Source organism: Moschus berezovskii, chromosome 1 (genome assembly GCF_049115385.1).
Source record: "Moschus berezovskii isolate FMDL1 chromosome 1, NW_MosBer_1.0, whole genome shotgun sequence".
In the NCBI taxonomy this organism is placed as follows: Eukaryota; Metazoa; Chordata; class Mammalia; order Artiodactyla; family Moschidae; genus Moschus; species Moschus berezovskii.
Genome location: NC_142460.1, coordinates 154,323,485 through 154,343,037, shown reverse-complemented (window position 1 = coordinate 154,343,037; position 19,553 = coordinate 154,323,485). Strand labels below are relative to the sequence as shown.

Sequence of the window (19,553 nt, the reverse complement as noted above, 5' to 3'; positions counted from 1 at the left end):
GTCTGTGCAGGTTATTCTTTGTTACTGCATCCTGTTCCCTTCAGAGCACTTAGCTCAATCATCTCCCCTTATAGCTGTTTGTTAGTGGACCTACTGAGCATAAGCTTCACGAGGGCAAGGATTGTGTCAGTTCTGTGTACAGTTGTATATCTATCACCTTGTACAGTGCCTAGCCTTCAAGTGTATGTTTGGTAAGTGTTTGATGAATAGAAAAGTGCAACTGCAACCCAGAACTCCACTGCCTTTCCAATACCAGATCCACATAGGATCGCCGTAATCTTTTAAAGTTTTCTCTGTACTTCCCACGCCCATCAAGGACACCTGTCTCTCTGCTGCTGTTCAGGGCCAGACTTCTCAAGAGCATCTTCTGAATGTGCTCCCTCCTTCCTCACCTCTAAATTCACTCTCTAGCCCACTTCATCTGGCCTCCACCCCCATTGCTCAACTCAAACTGTTCCAGTTAACATCACCATTGACTCCATGATGCCAAGTCCAAAGGCTAGTTTTCTTTCCTCATCTTACCTCATTCACAGCAGATTTCAACTCAGCTGGCTGTTTCCTTCTCCTGGAAACATTCTTTTCCCCTGGCTTCCATGACATTATGCCTCCTTTCTTAGCCCTGGACTCTCTTCTCTTCTCTTCCTCATATGGTACTGAGATTGATGGTTCAGTACCTCTGTTGCATAGTGGAGGGAACTTGCAAAGACTGTTGTTTTGTCCCTTTCCTCATGAGATTCTGATTTAATAGTTCTGGGGTGTAGCCTGGGCATCAGTTTTTTTTTTTTAAGTCTCCCAGGTGGTTCTTATGTTTAACCAGAGTTGAGAACCACTGGTTTAGGGAACTTCATCCACTCCCATCGCTTTGACTGTCATCTCTGTTCTTTGTTTGGTTTCTGGGCTCCAGTTCAGTAGTCAGTTCTGATAGATTAGTCATTATAGTTTTTACACTGTCATTATAGTATTATAGTCATTATAGTATTTACATTGATACCAAGCAATGCAAAACACAACAACATGGCCTTCAAAAGCCTTGACAAGAAGCTACTCCGATGATGTCTACAGTTTTACAAATGCTGGTTCTTTTCTTCATGAGGGGAGCAAGATCCAAGGGCCACATGGAGGGTATACCTCCAGCCTAGACCTCTCTTCAGAGCTCCGGACTCACATATCCTCCTGCCTCCTCCGCATCTCCATGTGGCTCTCTGGAGCATCTTGACATTGATGCTTAAAAATCAGTTCTTAAGTATCTCCCCTAAACCTGAATTTCCCTCTCCTGACCTTTTCTGTCTCGGTATAGTGGCTCTGCCATCTACCCTGTTGCTCACATCTAGGAGTCAGTCTTGATTTCTTGCGCTCCTTCACCTCATTAATCCAGTTTGTCAGTAGGTCCTGTTAGCCTTCCCCAAGACCGATCTGCATGCTGTTGACTTTTTTCTGTCACCACAACCCTCACCCTAGTTCAGGCCACAGCCTCTCGTGCCCTATTGACCATGGTAGCCTCCTAGACACCTCTACACTGTCATTCCAATCCCTTCAGCCTGGATGATCTTCAAAAATGTCAATCAGATGTTGTCCCTCCACTGCTTAAATCCTTCAGGCTTCCTGTCGACTCAGTGAAATCCATCCTTCCTCTGGCCTACAGGGGCCCACAGTTAGCCATGCCTGCTTCTCCACATTTCACTCTGCTTTTCCTTCTCAATACGCACAGCTTTACAATTTCTTCTTACCGCAAACCCTTTCAGGAACTTTTCCTTCTTCTTGGTGCCTCTTGATCATTGTATACCTGGCACCTTCCTATTTTTTATTCTTCCTCTGCATAAGTACTGTCTCCTTTGAAGAGATTTTTTCTGTACGTTTCACTTAAAATTAGTGAAAACTTCACCCTTCAGTTTTCTCTATCAAGCAATTTGTTTTCTCAAAAAAAATTCACTGAGTGAATTCTGGATGTAAATACTTAGTGTTGCAATATAAATAAGTTTGTTTATTCAACAAATACTCATTCATGGCCTGATGCTGGGAGTAGATGGTGCATTTTATTCTGTTTTGTCTTAGTGGAGCCCAAACTGGAGAGCTCTGTAAAAGCCTTGGCAGGTAGGAGGGAAAAAGAATCACCAACCATAGAATTCTAATGAAGGAAACCATGTCCTTTGTCTCTGCTTAGTTCAGATACAGTTTTACATGGCAAGTAGAGTCCATCCCGGCCTTCAGGAAACTGTTGATCTTATATTGTGTCATGGTATTCCCCAGATATGCATGAGTTATTTAAGTGTACTGAGAACTTTATTTTTTTAATTGATCAATTGAAAAATCATCTGTATGAACTTCCCTGGCAGTCCAGTGGTTAGGACTCCATGTGTCCACTGCAGGGTGCAGATTTGACCTCCGGTCAGGGAACTAACATGCCACATGGTGCAGCCAAAAAAATCATCTGTAAAGACGTTTAGGGTCCTCTTTCATTTAAGAAAAAGAACTCTATATGGATAAATAATAACTTTAGCAAAAATGGTTGTACTTTTAGTACATTATTAAGAGAAATAAATGAGAGTATGTTTAAGAAGAATAAGGAGCCTCCTTAAGAATAGTAGAGACTCAGTCAAGTTTTTTATGCTGTTCCTATTGAAACAGGAGCAATTTGAATCAGATAATCAGTAGCCAAAGGGATAAATATTAAGTGCACATCCATCCAGTTTATTGGCCCTGAACGCTTCCTGATGTAGACAGAGAATAGTCAAGAGCATAGACTTGTCCTAGGCCAGTGTTCCTGTGTATATGGGTTGAGTTTTGCAGACTGCACCTGTGGCCCTTGAGCTGTTTTGTTTGGCCAGCCAGAGGGTCTCTAAAATTTGAGTGTGGAGTCCTGGCAGACCTTCACTCCCCGGTGTACCAGATTTCCCACCACTCTCTGTTGTCTTTAGCCCAACCTGTTCACCCATTAGCACTAACTTTGTACCCCTCAAGACATCTGGATTTTAGGCCCCTGCTTCAGACTTTTAGGCTATAGGAATTGCCTGTGGTATGTTACAAAAAATTACCTCAAATGAGAGTACCTCCTTTTTTTTTTCTGTTTCTGCATCAAATAGGGTCATTCACATGTCAAATTGCAGCTTGCCGCTATGTTTTGTATATCAAACCTCGTATGGAATGAAGAGGAAGGTAAGAGATTGGTGAGATTTGTTCTGAAAAAAAATTATAGAGAAGAAGGTGTCAAACAGGAATGGCATCAGCTGCCTCAAAATCCTGGGTAGAGGCACCCACTCATTGGGCCCCAAGTACCCAACGAAGTCGCCTAGGTATGAATGAGAATCTGCTGGCCTAGCTAGCATTGAGTCCCCACCTTGGAGTCAGCACTGTTCCAGAGTACTGAGCGTGGGGATTGGAGGAGACCCTAGAGACGTGACAGCCCTTGCCCCTGAGAGAGCTGAGGAGGAGGGTGGTGAGATGCCCTTGAAGAAGATGAGAGGGGAGGGTTGACCTTTCACTGTGTGCAGGGGGAGCACATGGAAGGACCACAGGCAGGTAAGCTTAATGGAGAAGAGGGTGGTTGGTGAAAAGGGAGAACTACACCGTGCCTGGTGAGGCAGTGTGTGTGAGGAGGCCTCTGTAGTGCCCCACCTTGACTGTGCATTAGAATCAGCCAATTAAATCAGAATCTCTGGGGGTGGGCTCCAGGCATAAGTGGTTTTTTAAAATTCCCCATGTGATTCCAATGAACAGCCAAGGTAGCGAGGAGCACAGTGGGCCTCAGTGTTGGATTGGCTGCATGAGCATCACCTGAGGGCTTTTGTAAAATGCAAATTTCTGGGCACCGCCCCTGGAGATTCTGGTTCACTGAGTCTCAAGGAGGTCAGTGCATGAGTGAGTCACTGTGGGCTCCTCAGTGAGGAGAAGAGAACCTGGAGGGAAGTACACTTGGCAGTGGGTCCAGAACAAAGCGAAAGAGGAGCAGCTGGGTTCAGTGTGCGGGCCAAGAGACCACGTGCCGGCCCAGGTGCCAGGGAAACAAGCTGCCCTCAAGGAGGTCCTAATCTAATTGGAAGACGGGACAAAGCAGTGTGGAGTTGGAGGTGCCATGGTCTGAGAGGCAGCAGGAAGTGCTGGGAAATCAGAGGAGAGTGGAAGGGAATAGAGCGGGTGGGAAACGAGACTGGTTTGGAGTAGGAAGAGCCTGGCTAAGTCTGTCCAGAAAAAAATTGATGAAGATGAGGCCTGATGACAGGGCCTTGTGCCCAGCTGAAGACTCTGACCTTGACCCTGTGGTCTGTGGAGAAACTGATCCAGCAGCAGAACCCAGGGAGGAGGGTCCAAGAGGCCAAGACACCAGTTAGAACACTGTTGGAGAATCCCAGCACGAGGAGATTGGGTTACACTGGGGGGAGCCGGTTTGGGGGGGGATGGAGGGAGCAAGAACACTGGTAAGGCTCCAGACTGTTGGGTGTACATTAAAGAGAGCAAAGGCCTGGGTAATGTTCCCAGTAACCTGCTAGCTTTCGTCTCTCAGGCTCACAAGAACGCCAGGATAAATTACGAGACATGGGCATCGTAGATATTCTACACAAACTGAGTCAGTCACCAGATTCAAATCTTTGTGACAAGTGAGTATCAAAGTTAAAGGTCCTTGCTTTGGGGTATGTTGAATTCTTTGATGAAAGAGTTTAAATTGCTTAGTAAGCCACAGGGTCAAACTCAAAGTCTTTTAGATTCTTGGCTTCCCTTTTTAGTAATCTGTGAGCCAACTGTGTAACATCTGAGTAAGAGATAAACCAATAATTGGCAGATTATTAAAGATTTTCATCTCACTGTGAATGATGTGAGCCTGGACCACCATAATGGGAATCTGGAAAGGATCCTGAGGCCATTCCCTTTCAGTCTCTTGATCTTTAGAATAGAAATGCATGTGGCCTTTTGGAGAGCAGAAATGAGGGCCAATTATCAAAGCATTCATTAGCTCAGAACCTCACTAAGTGCCTGCCTTGTGCCAGCCCATCCTGGCTGCTGGGGGTGCACCTGTGACCAGTAGGGAGTCCCTGTCCTTAGTGAGCTCACCATTTACTAGAGGAGGCGAGAGTCACAGTCTGAGACCCTTCTAACCTCTAGATAGCCAAGAATGTTTTTCCTGGCTGTGAACACTTAAAATACAGCCTCCACGTTCCAGCTCACTTTCATCCTGCAGTCTCTTGAGCAGGTCTCAGAGTGCTCCGTGGTCTGGCCCTGCCTTCCTCATGCGCCCTGCCCCCATGCCTACTCTGTGCTGCAGCCACACCTGCCCTCTTAGAGGATCACACCTTCATGTGTTTACACATTCTGTTCCACCAGCTTTGCCATCCCAGGCCTCTCTCCTCTGACTTTCCATTCATTCAACAAGTACTTTTTTTTTTTAATACTGACCTCTGCCAGGGATTGCTTCAGGCATCAAAGATATAAGGGTGAATAAAATTGATAAAAGTCCTTGCCCTCGTGGAACTTACGTTCTAGTAGAGAAGACAGATAATAAGCAAATGAATATGTAATGTGATCACAGATAATGAGAGGTACTGAAGGTATAACCAAGATGAGGGGGTGGAAAGTAAGAAAGTTTCTTGTCATATAGATTAGTCAGTAAAAGCCTCCCTGAGGATGTGACGTTTGATCTAAGACCTCGGTGAAATGAGAGGGTCTGCCCAGCAGATGTTTGGAAGAATAGTATTCCGGACAGAGGGGACAGGGGTTTCAAGGTCCTGAGGCAGGAATGAGCTTGAGCATTCAAGAAACAGCAAGAAGACCAGTGGGGCTGGGGAAAAATAAACGGGCAGGAGAGTGAGAAGAAGTAGACGCAGGGAGGCAGCAAGAGCCTTGTAGGCTGTAGCATGAATTTTGGCTTTTATGCAGAGTTTAATAGGAGGTCATTGGAGGGTTTTGAACGGAAGAGACAGTATCTGATGTGAATTTTTAAAAGCCAGTTTTGGTGACTCTGTGGAGAATGGTTCGCAGTAGGGCAGGAATGGAAGCAGGGAGACCAGTCAAGGCTGTTGCAGTTGTGTTAGGTGAGAAGGGAGGGACGTAGTGGTGGGAGTATTGAGAAGTGGTTGGATTCAAGATTTAATATAAAGGCAGAGCCAACAGATTTGCTCATGAATGCAATGTAGGATATGAAAGAGAGGAGAGGAAAATGCCTAGTTTTAGCCTGAGCAACTGAATAGAGGTCTACCAAGATGGTCATTTGCCAAGATGCCAAAAAGAAGAGAAGGATAATCAAGTCTTGGAGAATCAAGAGTTGTCATTTGGTGTGCCAGCTTTTGGTTGCTATTAGCCATCCAAGGGACTCAGAGGAGAGGGGCTGACGATATGAATTGGGATAGTGTATCAACCATGGAGCTGCCTGGAGTCACCTAGAGAGAATAAACAAGAGGAGAGAAGACAGAAGGGCTAAGGACTATGGACTGGGATACCCCACCTCCACCCCAGCATTTAGAAGAGAATGAAAAAGGTCCAGCTAAAGGTCTGAAAGAATAACCACTGGGAGAGGCAGAGAGCTGGGCACATAGGTGTCCTGAAAGCAAAGGCAGAGAACGCCTGGACAGTGACTGTTCATCCTTCAAATCAGGTTGTCACCTCTGTGGAGAAGTCTTGCCAGATCCATTCTCCACCCTGGCCCCCAGACTTTGCTAGGGACCCCTCTGTGCTCCCATAGCACCCAGAGAACACACCACACTGTGTCATGGCTGTCAGCTTGCTTATTTGCTCCAGGGAAGACAGATCCCCAAACTGCTGCTCAGATGAGTGTCCCGTCGAAGGCACATTGAAGTCAGGGCGGTGCATGAAGGCGGGATTTGAGCTCCACTTTGAGAGGGGGAATCTCCGCCTCCACAGCAGCAGTAACAGACTCTGTCAGCCCATCTCTTCTGGCCAAGAGCCAGGCTGTTCCCAGGGTTTTTTCTTGTGTGTTGTTTTTCTTTTTTTGTGGGAGAGAAAGAATTTTAATCAATGGGTTAAAAAACTTACATAACCATGCTCAGCATAATATATGCCACACTGACTTCCAGGTAATAACATGAGTTTCTTCCTCTGTGTGGGAACACCTCACCCTGAACAAACCTGATATACTGCAGCCTGACTGATTATTCGTCACTAGGAAGCTCTGACACAAGACTTTTTATTTAATACAGTTCAGAAATTAAAATAGTTCTGCTTAAAACCCTCTCTGAAACGACCTGAAAAGAGACCTCACCAGCGTGAAGTGGGGTAGGTTTAAGCTCTGGCCGAACATTACTTAGACCAGTCTCAGTCTAGTATTGTTTCCCAAAACCTGCGTGGCACATACGTTTTCAGGATTTCTTAAACCCCATGAAAAGAATCAAGGTCCAAGCTATTCTACCTCAGTCCATTTAAGGAACGGTGACCTTGCCTTAAAGCCATCCATTGGAAAGACTCCTTAGATAGTAATAGGTAGCAGAAAGATCACGAGGGCACACTCTCTGAGGTCCAATATAATCAAACATAGCCAAACCCTTAGAAAGATCCACAAGGAGTCTGATTTGGCAGTTTTAAAGAGTAATGCAGAATTTTGATCAAGACCCTCATGTAGACATTCCCAACATGGCACAGTCTATGACCTAACGGCAACATCTCTAAGGTTCTTTCTGTCTTCAAGGCTGTGTGACCTTTTGACTTTAAGACACTTAACAGATGTGGAGTTATTGCCAACTAGACCTCTCCACCCCAGGCTCAGAGGGCCTCGGGTTTGTGAAGTTATGGCCAATGAGAGGTGGCCTATGGCATTATTCAGAAACTGTTTCCTAGGAAAATGACCTCATAGAACCCAACTCGCTCATAACTTGGAACGGTTTCTATGGAGCTTTCTATTCTAATGAATTGGACTGCTTGCAACAATCATCTTCATAGAGTCTTAAATAATTGCAGGAGTACCCCTGAGCTGACCTCTTTTAAGACTATAGACTGTATCCATTACTACACCAAAGAAACTGTGCTTGGGTCCAGCTTTTTGCATGCCCTGTCTGCTTTGGTATATAGCTAATAGTAACAGGAAATTTTAGCCTTTTCTTCCCATAACTTAGAAGGGGAAAGAGACCATTGCTAAAACCTGACTTCCACAGTTGCAGCCTTGACCAAGTGCATGATGGGAGAGTAAAGGAGGCCTTCTCAGTCCCAGGTCAAAGGAAGGCACTTCTGCAAGGATCAGGACACGTTAAGGCATGGCCTACATTGCACAGTTCCCTCTTCAACTAGCTACCTTCCCCAGTCACCATAACAACCCACATGTCAGTGTCATCAGGCATGATGTGAAGGACAGGATAAAATTGTAACCTCCCTTCCTCACTTTTGAGCCATGCGACAGCCTCATCCCATGAGCTCTTGGCCCCTCCCATGCACTTTCTAATCAGCACCTACTCACCCCTGCTTGGGTCAGGTTTGACAAAGGAGAACTATAGAATGTCTGTGAGTTGCAGCAGCTGTAAGGACAAGAGCAGTACTACAGGAAGGGGATGTGGCCAGCAGGAGTTTGAAGTGTGTGCTGACCACAGATCTTTGTCCCTTATATAGTAGGCGCTCCACTGGGCTCACCCCAGTTCCCTTGAGGGAACCGATTTTTTTACTTTCCCAGCTGCCATCTTTGAGCCTTGATTACACTTCTGAGATGATGGCTAACAGGAACTCTGTGATTCCAGGGCAAAGACGGCGCTGCAGCAGTACCTGGCGTGATGAGAACACCCCGGGCACCTGCGGGCATCCCACATCCTTGTTAAAGGAAGTACAGGAACTAGCCTCATTTGATTCCTTCTATTTGCACAAGTCACCTTGGACTGCAGGGAGCTGTTTTGCAAAAGCAATTTGGTAGGCTTAGATCTCAAATTCATCTTGAGAACATTTTTTTGAGGTAGTAATTTCCTCAGAGGACTATTGTGTTTCGTTTTGTTTCTTTCTGAGCTACCTGGACTCTTTATTAGAACAATCAATTATTTTCCTTTGGACCTACAGTTTTTTGCCTATGCTGCAGCCACTTTGTGAGTGAGAATGGATGTGTGTCTGTACACACACAGATGTGTGTGTGTGTGTGCGTGTGTGGACGAAGGTCAGAATGAATGAATATGTGTGTGTGAGGGATACCTCAAAGTTTTCTTTTCTTATTTTGTGTGAAAATCTCTTTTCTACAGATTTTCCAGGGTTTAAGCATTGCTTGCTGTATAAAAAAAGAATTACTGAATTATATACAGTTTGAATGAAATGTTATTTTAAAAACAAAACAATTGTTAAGTGTTCCATAAAGGTTATGTTGAATTTTGGTCAGATGAATATTTGTAAGTAAAAAAATATATGCATTTCTGAACCTCAACTTACATAGATTTTCTTTATAAAAAAAAACAAAAAACAAAAAAAAGAAAAAAAGATTTTAAAGAAAAAGAAAAGGTTGGCTATAGTTGGCCTGAGTAACAGGCATGATATATGGTGCTGTGCAAAATAGTAAGCTAGCATCTTACTGCCGTCAATATCAGCAGGTACAGAGCCTCTTTTCAGCCTAATTCAATAAGCTCTCAGGCTTCCAAGTCAGATGGACAGGTTGGAGTGGAGTGAGGAGACAAATACAGACATCAAAGGGAAATATAACTACTGATAGTGGAAAACCAGCCATGACTGGTGGACTACGCTTGGCAGGAACTGGGCACCGAGAGCCTCCTAGCTGCCCTCAGCCCTGTCACTGGTGTAGCAATAGATGGCAGAAGTTAGATCCAGTCATGGAAACTTGTGCTCCAGCTGAAGTAGGTCACCGCTTCCTGGAAACAAAGTTCAATCACCTTGTGCTTCCTGAAACAGCATATATCACTGTGAAACTAAAGAATGTCCTACAGACGCATCTGTAGGAAGAAGCAGAGAACAGAATAGTTCAGAAAGCTGTTTTTCTCTTGGCTGTACTCAGCAAATTCTATATACTTGTCACTCAGGACTGCTATTCAGTGTGCTTTTGTAAAGTGAGATGGAAATTTTAGTAAATGATGTGGCTAAGATCTTTTCCTGCATGAAGCCCAAAGCACTGAAGTTTGACAGAAGGGAAGGGGATCCCCTTGGGAGGACCGAAGATGACAGCTTTTTCCAGTCAGGACTGCTTTGCCCTTTGGCAGCCCTTAACTTGGTACCTGCTGCAACTTCTGGGTCAGCTTCAAGGTGAACTCAACATGATTACTCCTGACTCTTTGAAGGTACAACCAACCTTCCTTTTCCCTTGGCTATAAGAAGTTCAGAGGCATCGTGGCCAGGAAGCAGGGTCTATGCTCAGAAGCTTGCCCTGAGTGTGTGCACCCGATGGGCTCCCAAACCGGCCGGCCATTTCTGACGGAGCTGCCCGCGGTGCAGCCACTCCATCACCAACCTGCTCCTTCCTTGGAAGATTTAAATATGTTTGATTGCAAATGAATGTTTTTTAAATGTATTTAATGCCATTTTTTTTTTCTGTTCTCAACATGACCACCCAAGATTCAAACACAGAGATTTCCAAGTTGTATTTTTTCTTTCAGAACATTACTGATTTTAAAATCTGTCCCAACAGGGACTTGGGTTTTGTGCAACCATCAGAGTGCTAATGTGCAGAAGCCAGTTTAAAGAAAATGGAGTGTTCTGGGGGTAAAAGCCTTATTTAGGCCCACTCACTGACATTTCTAGTACTGAGAAAATATCCTTGGTTGGCATTTGTAACACAAAACACTACAGAGTTGGTATTTTGAAGTACCAGGTAAATATAAATAAACCAATAATGAATTGCTGAGACAATCTTGAACCCAGATAGCATTAGAAAGCTGAAAGCCCAATGAAATGACTCTTTGACACTTAAACTCTGTGGATAAATCTTGCCTGTGGCTATAAACAGATGGTCAGAGGAAAAGTGCTTTATGATAATTAACTTTTCTGATTTGAATGAAGGAAAATGTATTTATTAAAACAAAGCTGTTTGCTGCTTTATGCAGATGCAGTGTTCTGTCTGCAAGGAAGTGGGGGGAGTGGAACGTGGGCTTGTGTCTCCACCCAGGTTCTTAACTAAGCTTCTCGCTGTCTCCAGTACTGCATTCTGTTTCTCCTTTTGTGCCCTGATTGTAACCCAGAATTTATGAACTAGAGAAGAATGTCCAATTTAATAAGTTGCATTTTTTTCCTTAAGCACTTTATGCAGAACAACACATGTTCTTCTGGTAGTGTTTGGATAATATGATTTTAACACATGCTAATAAAAGCCAAGAAAAAAGCATGGCAACTTCTAAAAAGGAGTCTGTTTTCCAAATATCTAGAACAGTAGGAAACATTAGAAGGTGATGTGGACTGACTTTGAAAACCCGGGATTCTTGATGATTGAGAGGCTGGGAAGTGACTGCATTTCAGAGATAGAGCTAGTGCCCTAGGGTAATTGCGGCTTCCCAGAGCCTCTGTGGCCGTCTACAGCCCCCTTTCCTGCTTACAGGCACCCACTCCCAGGGCTCCCCCTCCGTCCTCTCCTCTTCTCTTTCTGTATGCCACTCCCCCACCACCACCCGCTGGACTTAAGCCCGGAGCTTAGCAGATGACCACCTGGACAGATGCTCTGTATTTCCAGCATGCCACCTTCTTCCCCTCCTCCCCCATGTCTGAAACGTAGGGACATACCACCTGTCTCTTGGCCTTACTAGAATCTGAGAGAAAGCCAAGGATGCCTGCCCTAGAGCATGAGGGGAAGATGGTGCTTGGTGGGGGAGGCGATTCCCCTGCCACAGGGGGAGCTTGAAGGTGAAGCTTGGGAAAGCAGGGACTGACCCCTGATCCTGCTGGAGAGCTGACAGAGAAGTCCTGGGACCTTGCCACCTGGGGTGGGGCTAGTGCTGCCCTGGACCTGCCCCTGGCACTGACCTCCCTGGGTGCTGGGCAGGAGGCATCTGTCCATTCCCAGCCTGAGGAGGGTTTTGGTCCTGACCTGGCTTCAGGGCAAGCTGAGGGAGCCATGCTATGGCCCCCAAAGTGCCTTCCTCCCTCTATCCCTTCAGCTCCTGGCCTTGGTCTTGGCTCTGCTGGACAGTCAGCCCCCTGGCTGAGTGGAGGGCCTGAGACAGTCAGGCCACCTCCTTGACTTAGTGGGGCTAGGCCTGCCGTCCACCCTGTCGGGTGCTCACACCCAGGAGAAGCCTTAAGGCCTAAAACGATGCCCATCCCGCAGGCCCCGGGGTATCTACCAAGGAGTTCCCTCCTTTGTTGGTGAGCAGACATTTCCATCACTTTCAGGAACTTCTCTTCCTCTCTCTTCACCCCACCCTCAGTCCTTCTGCCAGGAACCTTCTGGACTGAGAAAAGAAGCACCCTTGTAATAGAAGGGAAGGGGTGTGTCACCACACCTCCTACCCCAGCAGTGTCATGTCCTCCTGCTTTCCCCATCCCAGCCGCATCCTGGGGAGGCTGACAGGTCATCACAGACACCTGCACACAGGCCAGCCTCTCCACCTGCTCTTCTCTCCCCTGCTTTCAGAGGCCTTGGTCGTTCCATTCTCACCTCTCCTCTCTCCAGTGCTGGAAGCTTGGCATCCCAGCTTCTGGGGAGACCAGATAGCTGTCAACGGGGTATACCCCAAGCAGCTCATTCAGAGCCAAACACCCGTGGTGTGGAGCCAAACAACTCCAGTGTGAGGCTCTGGAGCCAGCTCAGAGGTGAGCCCAGACCGACAGAGCCGCCCCATCTTTGGACCACTCACAAAGGCCAGAGCACAGCCCCTTGGTGGGCTTTGTGTCTGGGGTGGGGGGGCCTGCCTTGGCGGAGTCAACTTTCCTGACAGTCTGTCGGCAGAGGGGCTCCACTGAAGATGTTCTCACGAGGCCTGTACTGATGGTGCTGAGTACGACGGGCAGGCAACTTTCCATCCAGAGGTGACCCAAGGTTGTGGGAAACACCAAGACTCTACGCATGGACATCACCAGATGGTCAATACCAAAATCAGATTGATTCTATTCTTTGCAGCCAGAGATGGAGGAGCTCTATGTAGTCAGCAAAAACAAGACCAGGAGCTGATTGTGGCTCAGATCATGAACTCATTGCCAAATTCACACTTAAGTGGAAGAAAGGGAAAACTACCAGACCATTCAGGTATGACCTAAATCAAATCCCTTACGATTATACAGTGGAAGTGATAAATAGATTCAAGGGATTAGATCTGATAGAGTGCCTAAAGAACTGTGGACAGAGGTTCGTGACATTGTACAGGAGGCAGTGATCAAGACCATCCCCAAGAAAAAGAAATGTAAAAAGGCAAAATGGTTGTCTGAAGAGGCCTTACATATAATTGAGAAAAGAAGAGAACCTAAAGGCAAAGGAGAAAAGGAAAGATAAACCTATTTGAATGCAGAGTTCCAAAGAATAGCAAGGAGAGATAAGAAAGCCTTCCTCAGCGATCAATGCAAAGAAATAGAGGAAAACAATGAAATGGGAAAGACTAGAGAGCTCTTCAAGAAAATTAGAGATACCAAGGGAACATTTCATGCAAAGATGGGCACAATAAAGAACAGAAATGGTATGGACCCAACAGAAGCAGAGAATATTAAGAAGATGTGGCAAGAATACACAGAACTATACAAAACTATCCGAACTAGCTTCATGACCCAGATAACCATGATGGTGTGACATCCTGAAATGCAGAGTCAAGTGGGCCTTATGAAACATCACTACGAACAAAGCTAGTGGAGGTGATGGAATTCAAGTGAAGCTATTTCAAATCCTAATAGATGATGCTGTGAAAGTGCTACACTCAATATGTCAGCAAATTTGGAAAAGTCAGCAGTGGACACAGGACTGGAAAAGGTCAGTCTTCATTCCAATCCCAAAGAAAGGCAATGCCAAAGAATGCTCAAACTACCACACAATTGCACTCATCTCACATGCTAGCAAAGTAATGCTCAAAATTCTCCAAGCCAGGCTTCAACAGTACGTGAACCAAGAACTTCCAGAAGTTCAAGCTGGATTTAGAAAACACAGAGGAACCAAAGATCAAATTGCCAACATCCACTGGATCATTGAAAAAGCAAGAGAGTTCCAGAAAAGCATCTGCTTTACTGATTATGCCAAAACCTTTGACTGTGCAAATCACAACAAACCGTGGAAAATATTAAAGAGATGGGAATACCAGACCACCGTACCTGCCTCCTGAGAAATCTGCATGTGGGTCAAGAAGCAACAGTCAGAACTGGACATGGAACAACAGACTGGTTCCAAATTGGGAAAGGAGTACTTCAAGGTTGTATATTGTCACCCTGCTTATATAACTTATATGCAGGGTACACCATGCAAAATGCTGGGCTGAGTGAAGCACAAGCTGGAATCAAGATTGCTGGAAGAAATATCAATAACCTCAGATACTCAGATGACACCACCCTTATGGCAGAAAGCAAAGAAGAACTAAAGAGCCTCTTGATGAAAGTGAAAGAGGAGAGTGAAAAAGTTGGCTTAAAGCTCAACATTCAGAAAACAAAGATCATGGCATCCAGTCCCATCACTTCATGGCAAATAGATGGAGAAACAGTGGAAACAATGGCAGACTTTATTTTGGGGGGTGCTCCAAAATCACTGAAGCCATGAAATTAAAAGACACTTGCTTGTTGGAAGGAAAGTTATGATCAACCTAGACAGCATATTATAAAGCTGAGATGTTACTTTATCAACAAAGGTCCGTCTAGTCAAAGCTATGGTTTTTCCAGTAGTCATGTATGGATGTGAGAGTTGGACTATAAAGAAAGCTGAGCACTGAAGAATTGATGCTTTTGAAGTGTGGTGTTGGAGAAGACTCGTGAGAGTCCCTTGAACTGCAGTGAGATCCAACCAGTCTATCCTAAAGGAAATCAGTCATGAGTATTCATTGGAAGAACTGATGCTGAAGTTGAAACTCCAATACTTGGGCCACCTGATGCAAAGAACTAACCCACTAGAAAAGTCCCTGATGCTAGGAAAGATTGAAGGTGGGAGGAGGAGACAACAGAGGATGAGATGGTTGGATGGCATCACTGACTCGATGGACGTGAGTTTGAGTAAGCTCCAGGAGTTGGTAACGGACAGGGAAGCCTGGCATGCTGTAGTCCACGGGGTCACAAAGAGTCAGACACGACTGAGCCGCTGAACTGAACTGAACCGAGTGTCACAGGCCTTGATCCCAACCTTCTACAGCCTGACTGTTCCTTGTGTCCCTGGCCCCAGCCCCAAAGGCCTCATGCTACAGACTGGAGGACAGAGTAGTGTGCCCATAAAAGACAGTTTGTGGACACAAACTGTCCGTTTAGAGAGCTTCTTCAGGTCATAAGCACAAAGTCACCTCATGAGAAAACCAGCCATTTGTCTCATGGTGTAGAAGAACACAGCCTTTTCCCAAGTCAGAGAGGAAAGAGCATGCTCAGGCTCAGTGCATTTACGAATAAACCAAAGCACAAACCAGTAAGAAGGAGTAGCTGGCATGTTGCTACTCACAGGAGTAGTGATAGTTATTGGACAGCTCCTGTGACCCATGAAGGGACAACTAAACCAGGCAATTGAGTGAAAGCTCCACCACGAGGAGCTCTCGGGTTTTAAAATTAGTCTTGGTGATTCCCCAGTGGCCCCGTGGATTTGAAGCTTTCACTGCTGGAGTTTGATCCCTGGTTGGAGAGCTAAGATCCTACCAGCCCATGGTGTGCAACCAAACAAATATTTTAAAAAATAAAATACAGTTCAGCTTTTGCCAAAATCAGAAACCCAAGAAATGAGGAGAGAGGGGCATTAAGAAAATTAGTTGAACCCTGGTTCCAAATGTAACCCCCAAGCACTGTTTTCTGAACATGTTCTGATTCATGGAGAACCATAGATGGTGAATCAGCTTATTCCAGGACTGCCTGTTGTAGCCAGGGCACATGGCATGAATTAAAGCTGATTTATATCTGCCCCCATAAGCCCTGAAGTGTCACGCCCAGTCCTGTTGCATTGATTTCAAGTTCACTGTTACCAAGCTAAGCTCTAAAATTGTTTCATCCATGGGACTTCCCTGGTGGTCCACCGGCTAAGACTTCATTCCCAATGCAGCGGGCCTGGGTTCAGCCCCTGCTCAGGGAACTAGATTCCGTGTGCTGCGACTAAGAACTGCAGTTGAAGATGCTGCGTGGCACAGTGAAGACTGAAGCTCCCACGTGCTGCAAATAAGACCCGGCGCAGCAAATAAATATTTTTTAAAAATTTTGCTTAAAAATAAAATCATTTCATCCATATGTAGATTTATTCCTGAGGAGACACTGTCCTCGAGCTCAGTAAGTATCCCCAGAGATGACATCGTGTCACAGCAGAGTTCAGTGACTGATGTCCATTTATTTTCTAAAATATCAAAGATGGCCCCCCAAAAGTACATATTCCACATTCATACTATTTAGTAAGGCAGGAAAGTGGATACCGTTATTTTTATTCATGAAGGATAGCTAAATCAAGAAAGTATCGGTGCTCAAAAGAGGAAGTTCCAGTTCTGGAAGTTTCCTTATGTGCAGCAGATATAAGCATTCTGACTTCAGCTTGTGGCCTCACCCTGGTCACGGGCTGCCTCATCCACATCCTCTGGGGAGCACAGCATTTTGCCGGGGCCCTCCGCTCCTTCAGCCTCACGGCCTGTGGGATGACAGGCATTTTGTAGGACTTCTTACAACAGCCCAGTCCTGCTCCCCCACCCACAGACTGTCCACCAAAGAACAGAAGAAAGATAGACAGTGAAGCTGCGGGTCAGGGTGGACAGAGCAGCAAAGAGGTCCTAGTATGTGGGTCAGGGACTAGGGAAGAATTAGGAAAGGAAGTGACGCTGGCTGAGCTCTTGTGTCAGGTCCCAGGCTATGAACCTCACAAGAACCCTCTGAGAAAGATGATTATGGGGCTAAAACGGGTCTCATCATCTCCGTCTCACAGATGAGGCAACTGAGGTCCAAAAGAGTAACTTTCCTGAGGCTATTCTGCTAATAAATAGCAGAGGCAGGATTCAGACCCAGGACTCTGTCTCCAGGGCCCAGAAAAGTGCTGGGTACACGGAAAGCACACTCTGCTCCTGACGGCTGAGAGGGTGCAACACATACATCAGAAAAGGGGCAGAACACTAACACCCCAACCAGGCTACTTCCGGGTCATCCCCACGGGAAGCTATGCACTCATCCCAGGTGTGATCCAGGCTCAGACCCTCCAGCTCATTATCACGGGAGGTCAGGCTCACACTCTCCCACCTCTCCCCAGTGAGCGTTCCCCAGCCAGTTCCCTCTCCTCCTTCCCCAGAGCCATACCTGCTTGTTTTAGTCACTACCCCAAACGGATGAAGAGGTCCCCTGACAACACATGGTGGGCTCTCTCTGTAGGGGCAGGTCACTAGAGGCAAGCTGGCCTTCCCAGTACCACCCACACCGGAGTGAGAGTTCCTCCCTAAGCTCCGTCTCACTCCCGGCTGTCCCTCAACCAGCAGCAGGCCACGCCAGGATTAAACAGGGGCCAGCAGGGGTCAGCTCACACCCTTTCCCTGCCTTCGGACCACTTATTCTTACTTGGCTGGATGTGGATCTCGAGGAGACCATGATGAACATAGACATTTAGGGAAGTATTTGGGTGAAAACCCCTAACATGCAGGCAGGCATATAGAGGTTATTACCGTTTCAGATCTGCAGGTAGCCCTCTCCCAAGAAAGCCACCTTCACATCCTTTGCTTTTCCCAGCATGTTCATTCCCGGCCTCACCTCATTCTGCCTCACCTCAGGCTCAAACAGAAATGTGCAACTCGGCAGGAGCAGCACAGGCCTTGTTCTTCCACTCATGGAGTGGGGCAGGTCACATGTGCTCTGAGCCCTGTGGGTTTCTCACCCGGATTTGGAAGGGGTGCCTCCAAAAAAGCCCAGCACACTTTTCCTAAATGTGGGAGCTGAGGGATACGAGAGCCACAGCAGCACCAGGTGGAGGGTGGTTCTGTATAACCCTCTTATTTCTCGGCAACCCCATCAAAGGCTTGGTGGGGCCTGCAGAGCTCGGAGGAAGTGACCGAGTGACTGGCCTCTGCCTTGGAAATTGGCTTCTGGAAAGTTAGTTACATTTTCCTGTGGTTTCCAGGAGAGAGTGCAAAGTAACTTTGCAACAAGGGTTTGGCTTCAAAGTGAAATATGCAGCAAAAAATGTAATGAGGTATTAAAAAGCAACCCTGTTACTCTGAAAATAAAACAGCAGGACAGTTGCTAAAGTTTCCTAAGGGGCCAGGTTTTTCCTGAAGGTGGTTACCACATAGTTACTATCAGTAACCAACTCCCCCCCAAAACCACCCCCACACACACACACACAAACACCATCCCCACTGGGGATTAAATACAGACCAGATCTGCCCAGATGTCTTACCCAGAGGAGCGGATTCTGGAATCTGGTCTGAAAACTGAAAACTGGGGAAGAGCAGGGCCAGTTCCCGACGGGCGTCTTCTGAGTCCCAGCTTCCATGGACTGCATTAAAGGGCATTTCCGTGCCATACTGAGCCCGGAGACTGGCAGTATGCAAGATGTACAAGAAAGAACGGTCTCACTTGAAAAGAAATGTTTTGATCTCTGGCAACATGGCCACCAGCTAGCCATCAACAGGCAGCATTTCTGTGATGTGGCTTTCTCTGCTGGAAATGCCAGGAACAGCATCAAGGGTGATGGTAACCAGTGGTGTTCTGACCTTGTTTCATTTGTGCAGCAACCCTGTGAGGGAGACTAGGGAGACCATCATGACCCCCAGTTTAAATATGCATGAGTCAGGACTTCCCTGGTGGTCCACTGGTGATGAACGCGCCGTGCAACGCAGTGGGTGTGGGTTTGATCCCTGATTTTGGAACTAAGATCCCACACGCCATGGAGCAACTAAACCCATGTGCTGCAACTACTGAAGCCCCTGTGCTCCGGAGCCTACGTGTGGCAACTAATACCTGAGGCAGCCAAATAAATATTTTTAAAAGGGGGTAAATATGCATGAGTCATGGTGTGAGCAAAGGAGCTGTCATTTTGTAGCCGTTACTATTGGGGGCTAGGCAAGCACCCTGCTGAGGGCTTGATACAAATTGGCATAGTTAACCCCTCAAGGTTCCCTAAAATACTAATACTGCTAAAATTTCCTTTATCTCAAACAGTGTTCCAAGTTCCCTCTTTCTCTCTCTTAATCTGAGGCAGGTCCTTTCCCATTGTAGTTCCCATTTTCCAGATGAGGATATTAAGACAGAGGGATTAAAGCACAGATGACCCAAACCACACAGCTAGCAAGAGGAAGCAGAGAGATTCCACAGCACTCTAACAGCCTCCCGAGATAGGTGCTCACAGCCCCATTTTATAGATGATAGGACTGAGGCTCAGGAACCCTAAGATCTGAACTCTGGGCTCTTTCATCAGCCCCGGCTGCCTCAAACATGAATGTTCCCAGCTCCCTACAACTATAAAGTACAACTGCGGTTACTTCAGGTCACTCAGTCGTGTCCGACTCTTTGCGACCCCATGAATCACAGCACGCCAGGCCTCCCTGTCATCACCAACTCCCGGTTCACTCAGACTCATGTCCACAGAGTCGCTGATG

General features: G+C 46.4%; 2 protein-coding genes across 7 annotated transcripts in view; one reads left to right on the top strand and one right to left on the bottom strand.

The window, feature by feature from the left end:
* Positions 1-9,410, top strand: part of ARMC8 (armadillo repeat containing 8) — a 104,321-nt gene extending 94,911 nt beyond the window's left edge. For 3 of the 4 annotated variants that reach the window (XM_055413056.2, XM_055413032.2, XM_055413062.2), the window contains 2 exons: positions 3,081-3,153; positions 8,664-9,410. In XM_055413056.2, coding sequence (XP_055269031.1) covers positions 3,081-3,153; positions 8,664-8,833 — 243 coding nt within the window. In that variant the 3' untranslated portion in view covers positions 8,834-9,410. Of the gene's footprint in view, positions 1-3,080; positions 3,154-4,498; positions 4,593-8,663 lie in introns of all 4 variants that reach the window. The other variant, XM_055413050.2, reaches the window with a different exon arrangement.
* A 7,057-nt stretch (positions 9,411-16,467) lies between these two features.
* NME9 (NME/NM23 family member 9) overlaps positions 16,468-19,553 on the bottom strand; it is a 28,865-nt gene continuing 25,779 nt past the window's right edge. For all 3 annotated transcript variants that reach the window (XM_055413086.2, XM_055413079.2, XM_055413073.2), the window contains exons 11-12: positions 18,353-18,492; positions 16,468-16,606 (exon numbers count right to left, since the gene is read on the bottom strand). In XM_055413086.2, the coding sequence (XP_055269061.1) occupies positions 16,509-16,606; positions 18,353-18,492 (238 nt within the window). In that variant the 3' untranslated portion in view covers positions 16,468-16,508. The remainder of the gene's footprint in view (positions 16,607-18,352; positions 18,493-19,553) is intronic.